Here is a 21,209-nt window from a genome sequence, read left to right on the forward strand (position 1 = left end):
TAGAGGATGTGGAAGAGAAGACGTTTTAAAAGTCCATCCTTATAATACTTATTGTAACATCTTGGAGTCTTACGCAAAAGCTGTGTACGTGAGGACCGTGATTCCTAAAAAGAGTGTTGAAACTCCGCAGCCGACGTAGGTGATGATCGTCAACACATGCTCATCAGCCTGGTCCACTGGAGCCCTGGAGACATCCTACTCACGCACACACATTAAGGCTCTTTACAGCCTCCATACGCGGAATCTGGACATTAGGTACACATGCATCTAATGAGGTCCAATACAAGAGCGTGATCAATAGTAGCGCTATTCATTTTGTAAAGAAAATCAGTTGATATTGTATCGACTATTGAATAATTATGTACAATGTGTGAGAAAACCCTTATTCATTTTGTACAAAAGCCTGCTATTTTTTTACGTTCTAAAATGGTAAATTATTATAAAAGCATATATTTGTTGTGTATGTTCAAAAACCTGCTTAGTCTGGTGATAACTTCAAAATCTTAAAACTTTCAAGCCGTGCAACTATGCAATTTGTGAGAAAAACTACATTTTGTTTTCTTAAAAAAAATCTGCCAAATTTGTCATATTTCCAAAAAATGCTACTAAAATTGTGCAAGAACCTTATTAAATTGCGTACAAATTTAAACGAGTCTACTGAGGACTTAAGGATATTCAGCTACAGTAGGTCTGGATTAGTTTTTGCCTCATTAATGTGAGAATCCTGCGTGTGAATGAAGCATCAAGGAGTGGGGGGTTGGGTAATGTATCCAAGACTAGGTGCAGTGTGCTGAAACAAAATCCTACAGAAATCTTTTGCAAATTTCTGTTAATTTTGTACACATTTCTATTAATTTTGTACAAACCCCTATAAAAACCTTGTCTATTGATTTTGTACACAACTCTACTAAAATCTTTTGCAAAATTTGATGGATTTTTGTCCAAAATCCTATTAAAATCTTTTGCAAAATTCTATTGATTTTGTACAAACTCCTATACAAATCTGGTCTTTAGATTTTGTACAAAATCCTACTAAAATCTTGTGAAACTAATTATTGATTTTTGTCCAAAATCCTACTAAAATCTTTTGCATATTTCTATATAATTTTGCACAAAATCTTACAAAAATCTTTTGCAAATGTATATTGATTTTGTACAAAGTCGTACTAAAATCTTGTGCAACTATGCATTGATTTTTGTCCAAAATCCTACAAAAACTGTTGCCAGTTTCTATTGATGTCTTACTAAATCATACTACAATCTTGAGCAACTATTTTATTGGTCCAAAATCCTACTGAAATATTTTGCAAATATCTATTGATTTTGTAAAAAAAAATCCAACTAAAATCTTGTGCAAATATCTATTAATTTTGTACAAAATCCTATGAAAATCTTCTGCAAATATTTATTGGTTTTGTACAAAATTCTACTAAAATCATGTGCAAGTATCTATTAATTTTGTACAAAATCCTATGAAAATCTTCTGCAAATATTTATTGGTTTTGTACACAATTCTACTAAAATCATGTGCAAATGTCTTAATTTTGTCCCAAATCCAACTGAAATTTTGCGAGAACTTTGTTTTCTATTAAAAAAAATTAAATTACAAGGCATTGTTAGAATGTTGATCATTAATGTACAAAATCCCATTCAAGTTTTATAAATACCTGTTTTGCACAAATAATACTAACATCTTGCAATAACATATTGTAATAATAATGTAGAAAATCCTACTAAAGTCTAATGACTTCGTGTTGTTACTTTGTAAGAAGCTTTATTCAGTTTGTACGAACTACTAACATCTGAGAACATCATACATACAGTATGTATGTACTTTAGCTACAACATGTTTGTACAAAATCTGACTAAAGTCTTTTAAAAATTTCAATTTACTAGAAAATGTTATTTTAGTTCTTGTAAGAACCCCTCATTTTCTAATGAACCACTACATCATTTGTACACAACCAAGATCAGTATGTTTTTATTTTGTACAAAATCTTACTAAAATATTGTATTTTGTACAAAATCGCACCAACGTCTGTTTCTAATAATTCAGACAACCTTACATGTATTTGGTAGCACAAGAGGGGCACTCGGTATTATTATTTTTTTAGTTTGATAATCACCCATAAGGCAGGTGTGTCTAATGAAGTGTTTCTGTGTGTGTGTGTGTGTGTGTGTGTGTGTGTGTGTGTGTGTGTGTGTGTGTGTGTGTGTGTGTGTGTGTGTGTGTGTGTGTGTGTGTGTGTGTGTGTGTGTGTGTGTGTGTGTGTGTGTGTGTGTGTGTGTGTGTGTGTGTGTGTGTGTGTGTGTGTGTGTGTGTGTGTGTGTGTGTGTGTGTGTGTGTGTGTGTGTGTGTGTGTGTACAACATATAATAAGAAGTACCAGAAGAATTCCAAAGTGTGTGAGATGATCACACAGGCATGTTGTGAAGTCACGGCTGCTGTTGTGTTTTCTGCAACCATGAGGGTCCCAGCCTCCTTGTCCATCTGAGGGACAACACACACACACACACACACACACACACACACACACGCCATAAAGGGCAGCAAAGTGATGGAGTTCATGTTGAAATCAGCTCTTACTGTTTTTATTGAAGTTCCAATACACACACGTTGTGTCCATGTGTGGCTGAAAGCGAGTTAGTCTTATTAGAGTTGCGCAGTAGTGACGATTGGTGTGTGTTCTTCTTACATAACTGGGTTGGAGGTGTTGCAGCAGGACTGTGATGTTGTCTTGGAGGTCTTTTATTTGACTGCTGGTGTTGCTCACACTGGCTGACACCACATAGCTGTTGAGGATCTGCTTCATGTGGTTGTCCTCAAAAGAAACACACAAAATATTTCAGTCATCACTTTTTTTTTGGTGGTGAGGGTTAGGGGCAGACTAGAATTTCTATGATCGGACTACCCGGAAGAGTTGCGGAACGCCGTAGAACTGAAACTGGACCCTCGGTGAGCTCTGGTTGGATGGGAAGCTGTGTTGCAAGATGGAGGGCAGGGAGATGAAAGCCACTGTGTCTTTCAGAGGGAGCCTGTTAAGGAAAATCTAAGACATAAACAATAGTCAGACAAAACAACAACAAACTAAATATATTCCATATTTGCTGAAATAATTGCCTGTACTCATATAGACGCCGTGTCTCTATTAATCACGGTGTGCATCCACTTCAATAAATAAACGACGGCAGACATGGCATCTGTAAAGCTGCTGTTTGCAATGGCAATCTATCTCAGTAGTTTGTACAATAGGGCATCATGCTCACCCTCCATCAGTCCGTCAGGTGAGAACATCATGTACATTTTGGACTAAATTCTCCAAAAAAAATCCTACTCAAGTCTTTTGAGAACATTTTTGTGTACAAAATCTAACTAAAGTCGTGTGAGAATATCTGTAAACATTGTACAAAATCTTGGTAAACAAGTGGAAAAAATCAACTGTGTTGTACAAAATTATACTAAAGTTATTTTGTACACAATTATACTAAATTCTTGTAAAAAATCTACTATATTTTGCACAAAATCTTGTGAAAACGTGTAAAAAAAATCTATATTTTTTTACAAATTCTGAGAATATAATAGATTAAAGTAAAAATCTACTGTATTTTGTAGAACATCATACTAAAGTATTTTGAGAACATCAATGTGTTTTTTTTTTCCAAAATCTGACTTAAGCCTTGCGAGGATATCTGTAAATGTTGTACAAAATCTTACTAAATTAGTGGAAAAAATCTGTTTTGTACAAAACTTTATTAGTCTTTTGAGAATTACAATGTGTACATTTTGTAAAAAAAACTTTTATTAAATGTATGTAGAAATCTACTCTATTTTGAACAAAATGTTTTGAGAACATGTGTATTTTTGTACAAAACCATACTAAATTATTGTAGAAATTACTCTATTTTGAACAAATTGCTACTGAAATCTTGTGTGAATGTTGTACAAAATCATGCTGAATTATTGAAGAAAATACTGTTTTTGTACAAAATCATACTAATGATTTTTTAAAATATATTGTATTTTATACAAAATTATACAAGTCTTTTAAAAAAAAAAATCAATTTGGAAATTTTGTACAAAATCTGAGTAAAGTCTTGCGAGAAAATCTGTAAATTTGGTACAAAATCTTGATAAATTATAGTAAAATGTAATGTATTTTGTACATCACACTGAAGTATTTTGAGAACATCAATGTATTTTTTTTTTTTACAAACTGACTAAAGCCTTGTGAGGATATCTGTAAATTGTTCTACATAATCTTAATAAATTAGTGAAGAAAATCTACTGTATTATGTACAAAACTATATTAGTCTTTTTAGAATTACAATGTGTACATTTTGTATAAAATCCATCTAAATTTTTGTAGAAATCTTCTCTATTTTGAACAAAATCTTATGAGAACATATGTAAATTTTGTACAAAACCATACTAAATTCTTGTAGAAATCTACTCTATTTTGAACAAATTGCTACTAAAATCTTGTGAGAATATTTGTGTGAATTTTGTACAAAATCATGCTGAATTATTGAAAAAAAAGTTACTGTTTAGTAAAAAATATATTGTAGTTTATACAAAATTATACTAGTCTTTAAAAAAAAATCAATGTAGAAATTTTGTACAAAATCTGACTAGTCTTGCGAGAAAATCTGTGTAAATTTGGTACAAAATCCTGATAAAATTTGAGTAAAATCTAATGTATTTTGTACAATCTCCTACTAAAGTCTTGAAAACAATGTGTACATTTTGTACGAAATCTTCATAAATAATCGTAAAATCTACTGTATTTTGTACAAAATCCTACTAAAGTCTTTTGAGAACATCAATGTGTAAATGTTGTACAAAATCTGATAAGTCTTGCGAGAATATCTGTGTAAATTTTGGACCAAATCTTAATAAATTAGTGTAAAACTACTGTATTTTGGACAAAATCCTTCTAAAGTCCTGTATGAACATCTATTTGAAAATGTTGTACAAACTCATAATAAATTATTATAAAAAATATATTGGTTTTGTAATAAGGCATCTAAAGTTATGAGAAAATCCGTAAGTTTTGTACAAAATACCACAAAAATTTTGTGAGAACATTTAGAAATTATAGTAAAAAAAAATGTACTGAATTTTGTACGAAATTCTAGTATTGTGAGAACATTTATGTATAAATTTTGCACAAAATCGTATTCAATTCTTGTAGAAATTGACCGTTTTCAGTACAACATTATTGTAAAAATCCGCTTTTTTTGTGGAACAAAACCCAAAAAGTCTAGTGAGGAAAATCTATGCATTGGTTTTGTAAAAATATATATTTATTATAAAAAGAGGGCCACAAAAGTGTCCTGGTCAGGACATTGTGTAGTGGCCTTACCCACAGGTGGTGTCCCGCCTCTGTTGCGGCTGTGATACTACTGTAACTCCACAGGTGGGAAATTGCAGCAAAAATGATGTGTTTTACAGGCCGTGCAAAAGGGTATGGACACCCTACACTAAGTATTATGTTTTCCTTGCCTCTATCGTAGTGGTGTCAAACGTACGGCCCGAGGGCCGGATCAGGTCCGCGAACAGGATTTATCCGGCCCGCGGGATGAGTTTGCTAAGTATAAAAATGAACTTGAAATTTTTGAATGAAAGACACAACTGTTCCAATTGTGTCCACTAAATGTCACAATAGCAATTCCCTGTATCTTTGTAGATGATGCTACACATGTACAAAATAAACCGCATGTTAGTACATCCGTCGAGGAAAATGATCAAACTACATAAAAAACAAACTGTAATTTGATTTTGATATAATTTTTTTATCTTGACTGATTGAATATTAACACCAATGAGTTGACTGATGAACATTATTACATTACATTTATTCAGAAAATATAAATAACGACAAATAAATGATTACCACAACATGTAGGTGTAAAAAAAAACATGATTTGTACATTTTCAGATTGTGCTTGTTCTATTTTTAAACAAAGAAAACAATCTGAAATTGTCTTTATCTTTAAGTTATCGTGCCGTGATTTTACCAGTCTGGCCCACTTGGGACTAGATTTTTCTCCTTGTGGCCCCCGATCTAAATTGAGTTTGACACCCCTGCTCTATCGATAAAAGTGACTTTGGTGTATTGGGGACTTCTGAACATTAAACGGATATCCAAGTTTGGACGTACCTCAGGCTCGGAGCCTGGCCCGTCAGAAGACACTCCAAAAGTCAATCCAACAAACTCTGCCGGAATCACGTCCACCATTGAGACCACCACGGCTGGAGCGACCAGACTGGACATGTACTCCTGTCCCACCATGTGGTCTCCTACAGCCTCTGTGATGTTCAGAATCCTGGAGGACTCCAAAGAGAAGATACGATTTACTATCGTCGTGTTTCGCCGTGTCGACGCGTCTGTTACGTTACGTGTTAGTGAAGGGTGAGAGGAAGCTGCAAGACTCCAGGATGTACGAGATGGTGTTGATGACCGCCTCGCCCAGGATTGCGGTCACCACGCAGACAACCACCACCTCCTTCAGCTTGCTGAGCACCACCTTCAGCTCCTGGTAGCTGAGCTTGGAGCGGTTGCTCAGTAAACTTTGCATCATCTCCACCACGTCCAGGGCATTCCCTGCACATCAATCCTACATTTTTGAACTATTCATGAATAAAAAACGCACAAGATTGAAAATGACCTGGAGTGACTTCCACGTCATCAAGATCACAGATGCTTTCCACCACTAAGGGGCACTCTTGCAGGTCTGGGGCCATCCACCGGGTGCTGAGGCTCAGTTTGCTAGTAGAGAAAGACATTTTTTTTTGTTGACATGTGTTTTTGTTGACATTTTCCTAAAATACTTTTCTCAAATAGGTTGTGTGACTGACTATCGCTACAGCGCTCCGGTTTAATGCTTTTATGACACTGAGTCAACACAGGGAAATATATAGCAGCGGATGCAATCACAACTCAAATAGACACAAATTTATTGAGACCTTGTGTTGACACAAACTACACAATGAGTTGCCTCCAAGTACACATTCTGTACTGGGTTCTCATGGCAGGAAAAACAGGATGGAATACTTCATCTGGCCTCAAATGTGGACCATTTGTACAATAAATACTAAAGTTTTATGAGAACATTTAATTTTGGAGAAAAAAAAAATACAATAAATACAAAAAGTTTTATGAGAACATCTGTTAATTTTTTGCTAAAAATAAAGTCTTATGAGAGCATCTGTTAATTTTTCGCTAAAAAATAGTCTTATGAGAACATCTGTTAATTTTGTACAAAATGTTACTAAAGTCTTAAGAAAACGTGTTAATTTTGTACAAAAAATACTATTAAAGTCTCAGAACATATGTTCATTTTGTACAAAAAATACTGTTATTCTCATTAAAACATATGCTTATTTTGTACAAAAATACTGCTAAAGTCTCATGAGAACATTTAATTTTGTACAAAAAATACTAAAGTATTATGAGTACATCTCTTAATGTTGTATAAAAAAATAACACTAAAGTCTCCGAACATATTTTATTTTGTACAAAAATACTAAAGTCTCATGAGAACATTTGATCATTTTGTACAAAAAATACTACTAAAGTCTAATGATAAGATCTGTTAATTTTATACAAAAAATATTACTAAAGTCTAATAAGATCAGTTAATTTTGTACAAAAATACTACGAATGTCTCAACATATTTAAATTCAGTACAAAAATACTAAAGTCTCATGAAAACATTTGTTAATTTTTTGCTAAAAAATAAAGTCTTATGAGAACTGTTAATTTTGTACAAAATGTTACTAAAGTCTTAAGAAAACATGTTAATTTTGTACAAAAAATACTATTATTCTCATTAGAACATATGCTTATTTTGTACAAAAATACTGCTAAAGTCTCATGAGAACATTTAATTTTGTACAAAAAATACTAAAGTATTATGAGTACATCTCTTAATGTTGTATGAAAAAATAACACTAAAGTCTCCGAACATATTTTATTTTGTACAAAAATACTAAAGTCTCATGAGAACATTTGATCATTTTGTACAAAAAATACTACTAAAGTCTAATGATAAGATCTGTTAATTTTATACAAAAAATATTACTAAAGTCTAATGAGAAGATCAGTTAATTTTGTACAAAAATACTACGAATGTCTCAGAACATATTTAAATTTAGTACAAAAATACTAAAGTCTCATGAAAACATTTATTAATTTTGTACAAAAAATACTAAAGTCTTATGAGAACATCTCTTAATGTTGTACAAAACATACTACTAAAGTCTCAGAACATATGTAAATTTTGTACAAAAAACTACCAAAGTCTCATTAGAACGTGTTTTGTACAAAACATACTACTAAAGTCTTATGAAAACATCTGGTAATTTTGTACAAAAAATACAACTAAAGTCTCAGAATATATTTTAATTTTGTACAAAAATACTTAAGTCTCATAAGACAATGTGTTAATTTTGTACAAAAAATACCACGGAAGTCTTTTGAGAACATCTGTTAGTTTTTTGCTAAAAATAAAGTCTTATGAGAGCATCTGTTAATTTTTCGCTAAAAAATAGTCTTATGAGAACATCTGTTAATTTTGTACAAAATGTTACTAAAGTCTTAAGAAAACGTGTTAATTTTGTACAAAAAATACTATTAAAGTCTCAGAACATATGTTCATTTTGTACAAAAAATACTGTTATTCTCATTAAAACATATGCTTATTTTGTACAAAAATACTGCTAAAGTCTCATGAGAACATTTAATTTTGTACAAAAAATACTAAAGTATTATGAGTACATCTCTTAATGTTGTATAAAAAAATAACACTAAAGTCTCCGAACATATTTTATTTTGTACAAAAATACTAAAGTCTCATGAGAACATTTGATCATTTTGTACAAAAAATACTACTAAAGTCTAATGATAAGATCTGTTAATTTTATACAAAAAATATTACTAAAGTCTAATAAGATCAGTTAATTTTGTACAAAAATACTACGAATGTCTCAACATATTTAAATTCAGTACAAAAATACTAAAGTCTCATGAAAACATTTGTTAATTTTTTGCTAAAAAATAAAGTCTTATGAGAACTGTTAATTTTGTACAAAATGTTACTAAAGTCTTAAGAAAACATGTTAATTTTGTACAAAAAATACTATTATTCTCATTAGAACATATGCTTATTTTGTACAAAAATACTGCTAAAGTCTCATGAGAACATTTAATTTTGTACAAAAAATACTAAAGTATTATGAGTACATCTCTTAATGTTGTATGAAAAAATAACACTAAAGTCTCCGAACATATTTTATTTTGTACAAAAATACTAAAGTCTCATGAGAACATTTGATCATTTTGTACAAAAAATACTACTAAAGTCTAATGATAAGATCTGTTAATTTTATACAAAAAATATTACTAAAGTCTAATGAGAAGATCAGTTAATTTTGTACAAAAATACTACGAATGTCTCAGAACATATTTAAATTTAGTACAAAAATACTAAAGTCTCATGAAAACATTTATTAATTTTGTACAAAAAATACTAAAGTCTTATGAGAACATCTCTTAATGTTGTACAAAACATACTACTAAAGTCTCAGAACATATGTAAATTTTGTACAAAAAACTACCAAAGTCTCATTAGAACGTGTTTTGTACAAAACATACTACTAAAGTCTTATGAAAACATCTGGTAATTTTGTACAAAAAATACAACTAAAGTCTCAGAATATATTTTAATTTTGTACAAAAATACTTAAGTCTCATAAGACAATGTGTTAATTTTGTACAAAAAATACCACGGAAGTCTTTTGAGAACATCTGTTAGTTTTTTGCTAAAAATAAAGTCTTATGAGAGCATCTGTTAATTTTTCGCTAAAAAATAGTCTTATGAGAACATCTGTTAATTTTGTACAAAATGTTACTAAAGTCTTAAGAAAACGTGTTAATTTTGTACAAAAAATACTATTAAAGTCTCAGAACATATGTTCATTTTGTACAAAAAATACTGTTATTCTCATTAAAACATATGCTTATTTTGTACAAAAATACTGCTAAAGTCTCATGAGAACATTTAATTTTGTACAAAAAATACTAAAGTATTATGAGTACATCTCTTAATGTTGTATAAAAAAATAACACTAAAGTCTCCGAACATATTTTATTTTGTACAAAAATACTAAAGTCTCATGAGAACATTTGATCATTTTGTACAAAAAATACTACTAAAGTCTAATGATAAGATCTGTTAATTTTATACAAAGAATATTACTAAAGTCTAATAAGATCAGTTAATTTTGTACAAAAATACTACGAATGTCTCAGAACATATTTAAATTTAGTACAAAAATACTAAAGTCTCATGAGAACATTTATTAATTTTGTACAAAAAATACTAAAGTCTTATGAGAACATCTCTTAATGTTGTACAAAACATACTACTAAAGTCTCAGAACATATGTAAATTTTGTACAAAAAACACTACCAAAGTCTCATTAGAACGTGTTTTGTACAAAACATACTACTAAAGTCTTATGAAAACATCTGGTAATTTTGTACAAAAAATACAACTAAAGTCTCAGAATATATTTTAATTTTGTACAAAAATACTTAAGTCTCATAAGACAATGTGTTAATTTTGTACAAAAAATACCACGGAAGTCTTTTGAGAACATCTGTTAGTTTTTTGCTAAAAATAAAGTCTTATGAGAGCATCTGTTAATTTTTCGCTAAAAAATAGTCTTATGAGAACATCTGTTAATTTTGTACAAAATGTTACTAAAGTCTTAAGAAAACGTGTTAATTTTGTACAAAAAATACTATTAAAGTCTCAGAACATATGTTCATTTTGTACAAAAAATACTGTTATTCTCATTAAAACATATGCTTATTTTGTACAAAAATACTGCTAAAGTCTCATGAGAACATTTAATTTTGTACAAAAAATACTAAAGTATTATGAGTACATCTCTTAATGTTGTATAAAAAAATAACACTAAAGTCTCCGAACATATTTTATTTTGTACAAAAATACTAAAGTCTCATGAGAACATTTGATCATTTTGTACAAAAAATACTACTAAAGTCTAATGATAAGATCTGTTAATTTTATACAAAAAATATTACTAAAGTCTAATAAGATCAGTTAATTTTGTACAAAAATACTACGAATGTCTCAACATATTTAAATTTAGTACAAAAATACTAAAGTCTCATGAGAACATTTGTTAATTTTTTGCTAAAAAATAAAGTCTTATGAGAACTGTTAATTTTGTACAAAATGTTACTAAAGTCTTAAGAAAACATGTTAATTTTGTACAAAAAATACTATTATTCTCATTAGAACATATGCTTATTTTGTACAAAAATACTGCTAAAGTCTCATGAGAACATTTAATTTTGTACAAAAAATACTAAAGTATTTTGAGTACATCTCTTAATGTTGTATGAAAAAATAACACTAAAGTCTCAGAACATATTTTATTTTGTACAAAAATACTAAAGTCTCATGAGAACATTTGATCATTTTGTACAAAAAATACTACTAAAGTCTAATGATAAGATCTGTTAATTTTATACAAAAAATATTACTAAAGTCTAATGAGAAGATCAGTTAATTTTGTACAAAAATACTACGAATGTATCAGAACATATTTAAATTTTGTACAAAAATACTAAAGTCTCATGAGAACATTTATTAATTTTGTACAAAAAATACTAAAGTCTTATGAGAACATCTCTTAATGTTGTACAAAACATACTACTAAAGTCTCAGAACATATGTAAATTTTGTACAAAAAACACTACCAAAGTCTCATTAGAACGTGTTTTGTACAAAACATACTACTAAAGTCTTATGAAAACATCTGGTAATTTTGTACAAAAAATACAACTAAAGTCTCAGAATATATTTTAATTTTGTACAAAAATACTTAAGTCTCATAAGACAATGTGTTAATTTTGTACAAAAATTACCACGGAAGTCTTTTGAGAACATCTGTTACTTTTGTACAAAAAATACTAAAGTCTCAGAACGTCTGTGTCTTTGTACAAAAAATACTACTAAAGTCTTATGAGAACATCTGTTTGTGTTGTACAAAAATACCACTAAAGTCTTATGAGAATATCTGTTAATTTTGTACAAAACATACTACTAAAGTCTTATGAAAACATCTGATAATTTTGTACAAAAAACTACTGAAGTCTAATGAGAAGATCTGTTAATTTTGTATAGAAATACTACTAATGTCTCATTAGAACATATTTAAATTTTGTACAAAAATACTAAAGTCTCATGAGAACATTTGTTAATTTTGTACAAAAAATACTACTAAAGTCTCATTAGAACGTGTTAATTTTGTATAAAAAATACTATTAAAGTCTTACGAGAAGATCTGTTAATTTTGTACAAAACATACTACTAAAGTCTTATGAAAACATCTGGTAATTTTGTACAAAAAATACAACTAAAGTCTCAGAACATATTTTAATTTTGTACAAAAATACTAAAGTCTCATAAGACAATGTGTTAATTTTGTACAAAAAATAATACTAAAGTCTCATTAGAACATCTGTTATTTTGTACAAAAAATACTATTAAAATCTTATGACATCTGTTAATTTTGTACAAAAAATACCACGAAAGTCTTTTGAGAACATCTGTTACTTTTGTACAAAAAATATTAAAGTCTCAGAACATCTGTGTTTTTGTACAAAAATACCACTAAAGTCTTATGAGAATATCTGTTAATTTTGTACTAAACATACTACTAAAGTCTTATGAAAACATCTGATACTTTTGTACAAAAAATACTACTGAAGTCTAATGAGAAGATCTGTTAATTTTGTATAAAAAATACTACTAATGTCTCATTAGAACATATTTAAATTTTGTACAAAAATACTAAAGTCTCATGAGAACATTTGTTAATATTGTACAAAAAATACTACTAAAGTCTCATTAGAACGTGTTGATTTTGTATAAAAAATACTATTCAAGTCTTACGAGAAGATCTGGTAATTTTGTACAAAACATACTACTAAAGTTTTATGAAAACATCTGGTAATTTTGTACAAAAAATACAACTAAAGTCTCATTAGAACATATTTTGATTTTGTACAAAAATACTAAAGTCTCATAAGAAAATGTGTTTATTTTGTACAAAAAATAATACTAAGGTCTCATTAGAACATCTGTTATTTTGTACAAAAAATACTATTAAAATCTTATGGCAACATCTGTTAATTTTGTACAAAAAAATACCATGAAAGTCTTTTGAGAACGTCTGTTACTTTTGTACAAAAAATACTAAAGTCTCAGAACGTCTGTGTTTTTGTACAAAAAATACTACTGAAGTCTTATGAGAACATCTGTTAATGTTGTACAAAAAATACTACGAAAGCCTCATGAGAACATTTGTATTTTTTGATGAAGTCTTAGTAAAGCAGGGTTGCCCAAATGTTTTGCTTTCAAGGGTCAAAGTGAAAATGTGCTAATGGACTGTGGGCTCAATTTAAGTGTGAAACACAAACAGGTGAGATGTAAATAATAATTGTCCTTTAATCAGTGCAAAAAATAACATTGATAGATGGAGGCTAAATTGTGGCCCTAAGCAGGATTTTATTTGGAGGCCCCTCTTCAAAAGTATTTCACACATTTTTGTGTGAAAAGATTTCATTCAAACTTTATTTGATATGATGCATTTTTTGGACTAAAACTATTTCATGGGAAATAAATTGTTGAATAATTGTTTTTCCTTTAGTGCCAAATCACAAGTAAAATTTTAGAGCGAGGTTCATTCCACCTCTACCTGCAGGGATTGAAGCCACTATGTCTGTTCTGCAAGACCGAGAGCATCAATGCTGTGTGCCACAGACAGCATTTGCAATGATATTGTTAGCAGTGACGGCGCAGGAATGGGTTTTCTGTAAAATTGCATATGAAGTGCCCGGTCATTCATTAACTAACATTTTACATGCACTTCTTCACACAAAATAAGGCCACCCACAGATTGTGGGACCTTACGTACAGCGTTTGATCTGCAGATAGGGGGGCCCTGGATAGATGGAAATTAGTTAGCCATCAATGATTGTATGAGCTTGAAAAATGTCAGTCTAAATATGTATTAAATTTGGGTGAGGCCAAACAAAACAACTCAGTGGGACAGATTTGGCCCACAGGCCCCACTATGGGTGCTCATGTAATAAAGTTTTGTGTGAGCATCTGTCCATGGATCAATTATCTAGTTTGTACAAAATTCTACTTTGTAAGACCAATGATCTATTATCTTTGTAGTTTGTACAAAATTCCAAAAATATATATTTTAAATCGATTACTTTAATTTTTTTTTAAATCCTTTAAAAAATCTGTTAATGTTGTTAAAAATCCTACAAAAATATTTTTCAGATATCAATTAATTTTGTACAAAATCCTACAAAAATATGTTTTAAATAGCTATTAAAAAATCCTTTAAAAAAATTTTTATATGTATTATTTTGTACAAATTACTATTATTTGTGCAAAATACCACTATGGGTGCCCATGTAATAAAGTTTTGTGTGAGCATCTGTACATGGATTAATTATCTAGTTTCTACAAAATTCTACTTTGTAAGAACAATGATCTATCATCTTTGTAGTTTGTACAAAATTCCATATTTACCTCTTGTGAGAACATTGGTATTTTCTTTTTTTTTGTACGAAATCTTAAATTAATCTTATTTTATTAAATATTAATTTTGTACAAAACCCTACAAAAATATATTTTTTAAATTGATTACTTTCATTAAAAAAAACTTTAAACAATCTGTTTTAAATGTCTATTAATATTGTTAAAAATCCTACAAAAATATTTTTCAGATACTAATTAATTTTGTACAAAATCCTACAAAAATATTTTTTAAATAGCTATTAAAAAATCCCCCCCAAAAATGTTTTATATATATTATTTTGTACAAATTACTATTATTTGTGCAAAATACCACTATGGGTGCCCATATAATAAAGTTTTGTGTGAGCATCTGTCCATGAATTAATTATGTAGTTTGTACAAAATTCTACTTTGTAAGAACAATGATCTATTATCGTTGTAGTGTGTACAAAATTCCATATTTACCTATTGTGAGAACATTGGTATTTTCTTATTTTGTACGAAATCTTAAATTAATATTATTTTAATATATATTAATTTTGTACAAAACCCTACAAAAGTATTTTTTTTAAATCGATTACTTTTGTTAAAAAAAATCCTTTAAACAATCTGTTTTAAATGTCTATTAATGTTGTTAAAAATCCTACAAAAATATTTTTCAGATATCAATTAATTTTGTACAAAATCCTACAAAAATATTTTTTAAATAGCTATTAAAAAATCCTACAAATATATTTTTTGGTATGTATTAATTTTGTACAAATGACCAGCACTCCACGCGACCCCAAAAGGGACAAGCGGTAGAAAATGGATGGATGAATGGACTATTTTTTGTGCAAAATACTACTAAGGTCTTTAAAGTAAGTCTTGTGGAAATATACAGGTAGATTAATTGTGTACTTATTAGAATATTATTTTTATTTTTTTTTACAAAAGGTTTCATGAGAAAAATATTTGATTTTGTACAAAATCCCCCTAAAGTCTTGTGAGAAAAAGTACTATTTGGTAGAAAGAGTGTGTAAGGTTCTCACCAGTGTCTGGTAGCGTGGCGTTGAGTGTTTTTTGGACAACGCTGAGAAGCATTTTTCCCACCCGTGGTTTCAGGCCACTCAAAGAGACCTCTTCTCGTCTGCTGGGTCTCTGATTGACAGCTCACAACCGCTGAGGACATGAGACACAATATGAGGTCACGTGACCTTCTTGAACACTCAGCCTTTTTGCCTCTGCTTACAGATGCGGCTTATTTGTATGTCTTGGGTCGCTATGGCGACGTCGCCGTGGCTGTAAGGCGCCAGCAGCAGTTGTCGCATCTGCTCTTCTACTTCCTGTGTGAGTGACAGCTTCACCTCAACATGGAAGATGAAGCTCTCTCTGCAAACAGTCAATATGATCAATAATCCAAATAATGTCACTATATTACAGTTTAGTTCAGTTTAATGTGTTGTATACCTGGACACAATGTTCGAAGACATCTAGGAACAAAACAAAAATATGATGTAATTGAATTACTCAATCAGGTGTTTAGCTAATAATGTTACACACACACAGTATAAACAATGACACAAATTTAGTCATAAGTTATATTATTAGGAACATTCTAAAAATATTATAAAATATTTTAGTATATACTGTATAGTGGCAAGGGGCTTTATTTTCTCAACTGCAGAGAATACTCGGCATTTATTGCAGAGAAGACCTTTATTTTTTACAAATGCATTTTTAGAAAAATGTGGTATAATACTACATATACGGTAGTTTAGACTTAGACTTAGACAAACTTTATTGATCCACAAGGGAAATTGTTCCACACAGTAGCTCAGTTTCAAAGGATAATGCAGGTATTAAGTAGACAAAAAATGTACCATAGTAGCAATATAAAATATAACATATATGTAATATTTACATATTATATATACAGTATAAAATATACACTGATATATTATACTATATTTTCATATAATATATACAATATATAACAAATCCGAATTACCATGAACAATATTACAGTATTTGTAACAGCTGCAGAAAAAAAAAATTATAAAAAAAAAAAAAATGTTGATATTGATAGTTTGATATTTTTTTACAAATAAATAAACTTACACAATTAATTACATTTACGTTTATTTTTTTAAATAAAATTAAACACAATTGTTATGTTATTATGCTTTATTATATGAAGTTACATTATTTTATTATAGGTCAAGGGCACTTTTCTGTTAGAGTTAAGGTGTTTACTTTGTTTTTTTAAAATAGCAAAATATTATATGTACATATAATGTTTTGTGTAATGCAACAAAATACAATTGTATAACTGAAAATAGAATTAAATTAAGATAAACAATAAATAAATACAATTAAAATTGTAAAACATGTATTTTACGAGATTATTTACTAGTATATTAAAATGAATATAAAAAATATATATTATTATTAAAAAAAAGTTAAACTACAAATAATTTATAAAATATTTATCAGAGGTGAGACTTTTCAGGTTGGACGAAGCACCTGGCGTGTTAAAGTTAAAGTACCAATGATTGTCACACACACACTAGGTGTGGTGAAATTTGTCCTCTGCATTTGACCCATCCCCTTGTTCACCCCCTGGGAGGTGAGGGGAGCAGTGGGCAGCAGCGGTGGCCGCGCCCGGGAATCATTTTTTGGTGATTTAACCCCCAATTCCAACCCTTGATGCTGAGGGCCAAGCAGGGAGGCAATGGGTCCCATTTTTATAGTCTTTGGTATGACTCGTATATTACAATGGATGCCATGTTTCCAGTTTTCTTACCTCATCAGAAATTAAAAAGTTCCCCCCAAAGCTGCGTTCATGTCTGTGGGCGAGAGAACGAGATTTAAGTTCTTGGCTTGTGCTTGTACAGTGGAACCGTTAGTGCACCTGTGATGTTTGGGGAGCTGAAGGTCTATCACCGTCATCATGTGATCAGGTAGAGTGTCGTTGAGCTGAGAGCAGATAAAAACATACTGCTCGTCAAAGGTTTAGAGACGCTTAATCATTCTATTAAATGAGGAATAACTTTGAACTGGTACTGTTTATCTGTCCAGTTGAAGCGAACAAGTTTTGAGGGGGGGGATGCTCACCCAAGTGGCGAGAAGATGCTCTGCTTCATACTCTCCACTTATGGACACGTTGACCTCCACTTCAAAGTACAGCTGACCTGAGATATTTGGGGATATTTCTGTGAATGGGGAGGTCAGCGTCGGCGGCGCCATGGTAACGGTGGTGACAGGGGGAGACTTTGTGGTCACAGGGGGAGGGAAACTGTCTGGGGGACGGAGAAGAAGATTGGCGTCTGTTGCCTCTGTAACAAAAAGTACTGATCTTATGACGACACGCAGGAGTTTCCTACCAACAGGCGTGGTTTGTATGCTAGCTGCGTCAGCCCGAACCTGGATCAGACCAGAGGGTTCGTGATAGGGGGTCCCCAGGTCCGCGTGCATCTTGTCCTGCACTGCTGCCACGTCCACACAGGGGATGACGCTCACGAACACCAGGCAGTCAAACCTGCACGACAAAACACAAAGTTAATGCAATTCAGTTGGAGACTAATGTGGCGCATATAAGACGGACACATGTGAAATACTCACCTGTTGATATTAAGGGAGGTCCAACGTACCTGCGGAATAAAAACACAGTTTATCAATAACATTATTGTTTTTTGTAAAGATATGTACACATGGAAAGTATTTACATTTTAGATATGGTAGCATAGTGAAGTGCAGGCAGGGATTGTCAAACTGTAGTACACGTACCACTAGTGGTACGGGGGCTTCATCGAGCAGTACGACAAAGAATCACTTGATTAAAATAAATTTGTGTTTTATTTTCCTATATTCAAACACAGTGTTACTGTTCAAACTGTGTGTGATGTTACAGTGGTGAAAAAAAAATAAATAATAATAATGAATACTTAGGCCTACTATGCTACTGTATTTTAATGTTGGTCATTAAGGTGGTACTTGGATAGCCAAGGGTTTTTTGAGGTGGTACTTGGTGGAAAAAATGCAGGTATAAAAAATGGATGGATGGATTTATGACCAATACTTGACTGTTGTTAATGATAATGAGTTTATTTAATACCAAAATATATTATGGGGAACAACAGTGGTTAAAACATTTTAATGGATAGGGACCATATTTAGAAATTTAACAAACAAATTTTAAAATATACATAAAAGTTAGTAGTAAAGTGTTTTATCATTGTTACACATTTATTATTATTATCATCATTGTTATTACTATTATTATAAATATCCAGAGATAATTGATTACGCGTACAAAAATATCAAATATTTAAAAAAATGAAGTAAAAATGTTAAATACGAGTAATCAATACTTACACAACCTAATGGAAACTTTGAAACATAAATAGAAGAAATACTTTATTTGAAAATACATAAATATTAATAAAGTGTGTACAAATATAAAGTAAAATTGTAAATGTGTAAAATATTAAAAAGTATAACAATATTAATAAATAAATAATATATGATATTAAAATAATTGCAATAGAACTCCTCCACAGAAACTAGAAAATAAACTAAAAAAAAAAAGATTTATAATAAAATGTTTACAAAATGTAGGTAAATATGTATAAATTGTGTACAAATAAAATAAATCTAATTTTACAGAAAAAAATGTATGTATTCTATAATATATGTTGTATTATAAAATATTATGTAAACCTTTACTTTATTATTACAATTATATTTTTCTGTAGTAGTATTTGATGAATAAAAATTAATGCATGAATGTGAACTAATAGATAATCTACTATGTCATTATCAAATATAATTATGACATCTATGTCAAAATAATAATTTCACTATAATTTAGTAGAACCGAACCGTGTTATAAATAATTTATGTAATTTAAAAAAATGTTTGAATATGTATGCTCACCATTTCATCTCCACTCAATGTTGTCGCTGTGTTTGCATCTTTTGCACTGTTTAAAACACGGTTTGGTTAAAAGCACAAGAAGAAGTGTTTCACGGTCAAATGATTTCAAATACCTTGTTGCTTCAAAGACAGACACTCTGTGTAAATAAATGCCTGAAGGAAGCACATCTCTCAGCTGAAAGAGTCACAAACATGTCCAATAGCATCATGTAGCGGTCATTTAAAACTCATGTTTTTGTTTTATATATCTGACATGAAACAATACCCAGCGATGTGCAATGTCTCTGGCAGTGTAGAGCTCTGTGTTGTTGCCGTCTTGTCGAATGATGAAGAACTTCAGGCTGACTGTGTAAATGGACCACTCTTAAAATGTGGTGCAAGAAAAACAAGAAAAAATTAGGTCAGGGGTCCGCAAACTTTTTGACCTGCAGCCACAAAGGGTTAAAAAATTGGGCCGTGGGCTGGGCTATCTATTTGTATACAGTATGTACATTATATGTGTATGTATATATGTATATGTATATATATATATATATATATATATATATATATATATATATATATATATATATATATATATATATATATATATATATATATATATATATAAATATACATGTATGTATGTATGTATATGTATATATATACAGGTATATATATATATATATATATATATATATATATATATATATATATATATATATATATATATATATATATATATATATATATATATATATATATATATATATATATATATATATATGTATTAGAGATGTCGATAAATGCTTTAAAATGTAATATCGGAAATTATCGGTATCAGTTTCAAAAAGTAAAATTAATGACTTTTTAAAACGCCGCTGTACGGAGCGGTACATATCCGGTAAAACACGGACGTAGGGAGAAGTACAGAGCAGTTGAGTCTCCCAATCAGCAGTCCCTCCCCTCTCCTCTCTCCCCTCTCCCACACACAACACAGGAGTTGACGACTGCAGCGTGAGAGGTTTACTGGCGACACTTGATGACCTCATCAAACCGCCGTGAGCAGAGCATAACAACAATAAGAGTGTGTTGTTGCCGGTGCTGTAGCCGTGGCTAACAAGCGAGCTTGCTCGGTGACTGAGTAACGACACTATGTCTATGGTTTGGGATTATTTTAAAGTGTCTCTGACGGATAAAAAAAACTGCCAATTTGCAATGACTGCAAAAAGTTGGTTATGCGAGGAGGAACCAAGACGTCTTCCTTTAATACGAGCAATTTGATCTCCCACCTCTTCAAGAATCATAAGGAGATACACGATGCATACAAGCGGAAGATGGATGAAAAGCAAACAGCGAAAAAAAAGTAGTACCACACAGTTGTCGCTTAAAGACTCCGCCGAGAAAAAACAAAAATACAACAAAAACCACCCCAAGGCGAAAGCCCACGCAATATGGCAAAAGCTACGGTGGAGTTTGGTGTGGCTAGTCTGCCCTGCATGGCGCGCACTTTGCAGCTTGCAGTGAACGAAGGTGCCCTGTCTCAACGCAGCATTTCAGAAGCTCTGACTGATTGGTAGGCCACTTCAAGCACTCACCACTAGCTTGCAGCACATTTGTGTTACTCATACAAATACGTTAGAGCAGGGCAGATTGAGCCCAGTTTGTAATTTCCTG

General features: G+C 30.8%; 1 protein-coding gene across 1 annotated transcript in view; it reads right to left on the bottom strand.

The window, feature by feature from the left end:
• The window catches only part of LOC133650966 (adhesion G-protein coupled receptor G4), a 32,281-nt gene that overhangs the window by 5,119 nt on the left and 5,953 nt on the right, over window positions 1–21,209 (bottom strand). Inside the window, exons 6-24 of the mRNA XM_062048787.1 lie at window positions 19,819–19,916; window positions 19,667–19,728; window positions 19,554–19,599; window positions 18,240–18,268; window positions 18,002–18,156; window positions 17,733–17,917; window positions 17,530–17,594; window positions 17,422–17,464; window positions 16,086–16,108; window positions 15,868–16,007; window positions 15,668–15,797; window positions 6,669–6,769; window positions 6,400–6,604; window positions 6,161–6,326; window positions 2,912–3,049; window positions 2,696–2,821; window positions 2,587–2,632; window positions 2,387–2,490; window positions 74–195 (exon numbers count right to left, since the gene is read on the bottom strand). Coding sequence (XP_061904771.1) covers window positions 74–195; window positions 2,387–2,490; window positions 2,587–2,632; window positions 2,696–2,821; window positions 2,912–3,049; window positions 6,161–6,326; window positions 6,400–6,604; window positions 6,669–6,769; window positions 15,668–15,797; window positions 15,868–16,007; window positions 16,086–16,108; window positions 17,422–17,464; window positions 17,530–17,594; window positions 17,733–17,917; window positions 18,002–18,156; window positions 18,240–18,268; window positions 19,554–19,599; window positions 19,667–19,728; window positions 19,819–19,916 — 1,984 coding nt within the window. The remainder of the gene's footprint in view (window positions 1–73; window positions 196–2,386; window positions 2,491–2,586; window positions 2,633–2,695; window positions 2,822–2,911; window positions 3,050–6,160; window positions 6,327–6,399; window positions 6,605–6,668; window positions 6,770–15,667; window positions 15,798–15,867; window positions 16,008–16,085; window positions 16,109–17,421; window positions 17,465–17,529; window positions 17,595–17,732; window positions 17,918–18,001; window positions 18,157–18,239; window positions 18,269–19,553; window positions 19,600–19,666; window positions 19,729–19,818; window positions 19,917–21,209) is intronic.

This window comes from Entelurus aequoreus, linkage group LG05 (genome assembly GCF_033978785.1).
Source record: "Entelurus aequoreus isolate RoL-2023_Sb linkage group LG05, RoL_Eaeq_v1.1, whole genome shotgun sequence".
Classification (NCBI taxonomy): Eukaryota; Metazoa; Chordata; class Actinopteri; order Syngnathiformes; family Syngnathidae; genus Entelurus; species Entelurus aequoreus.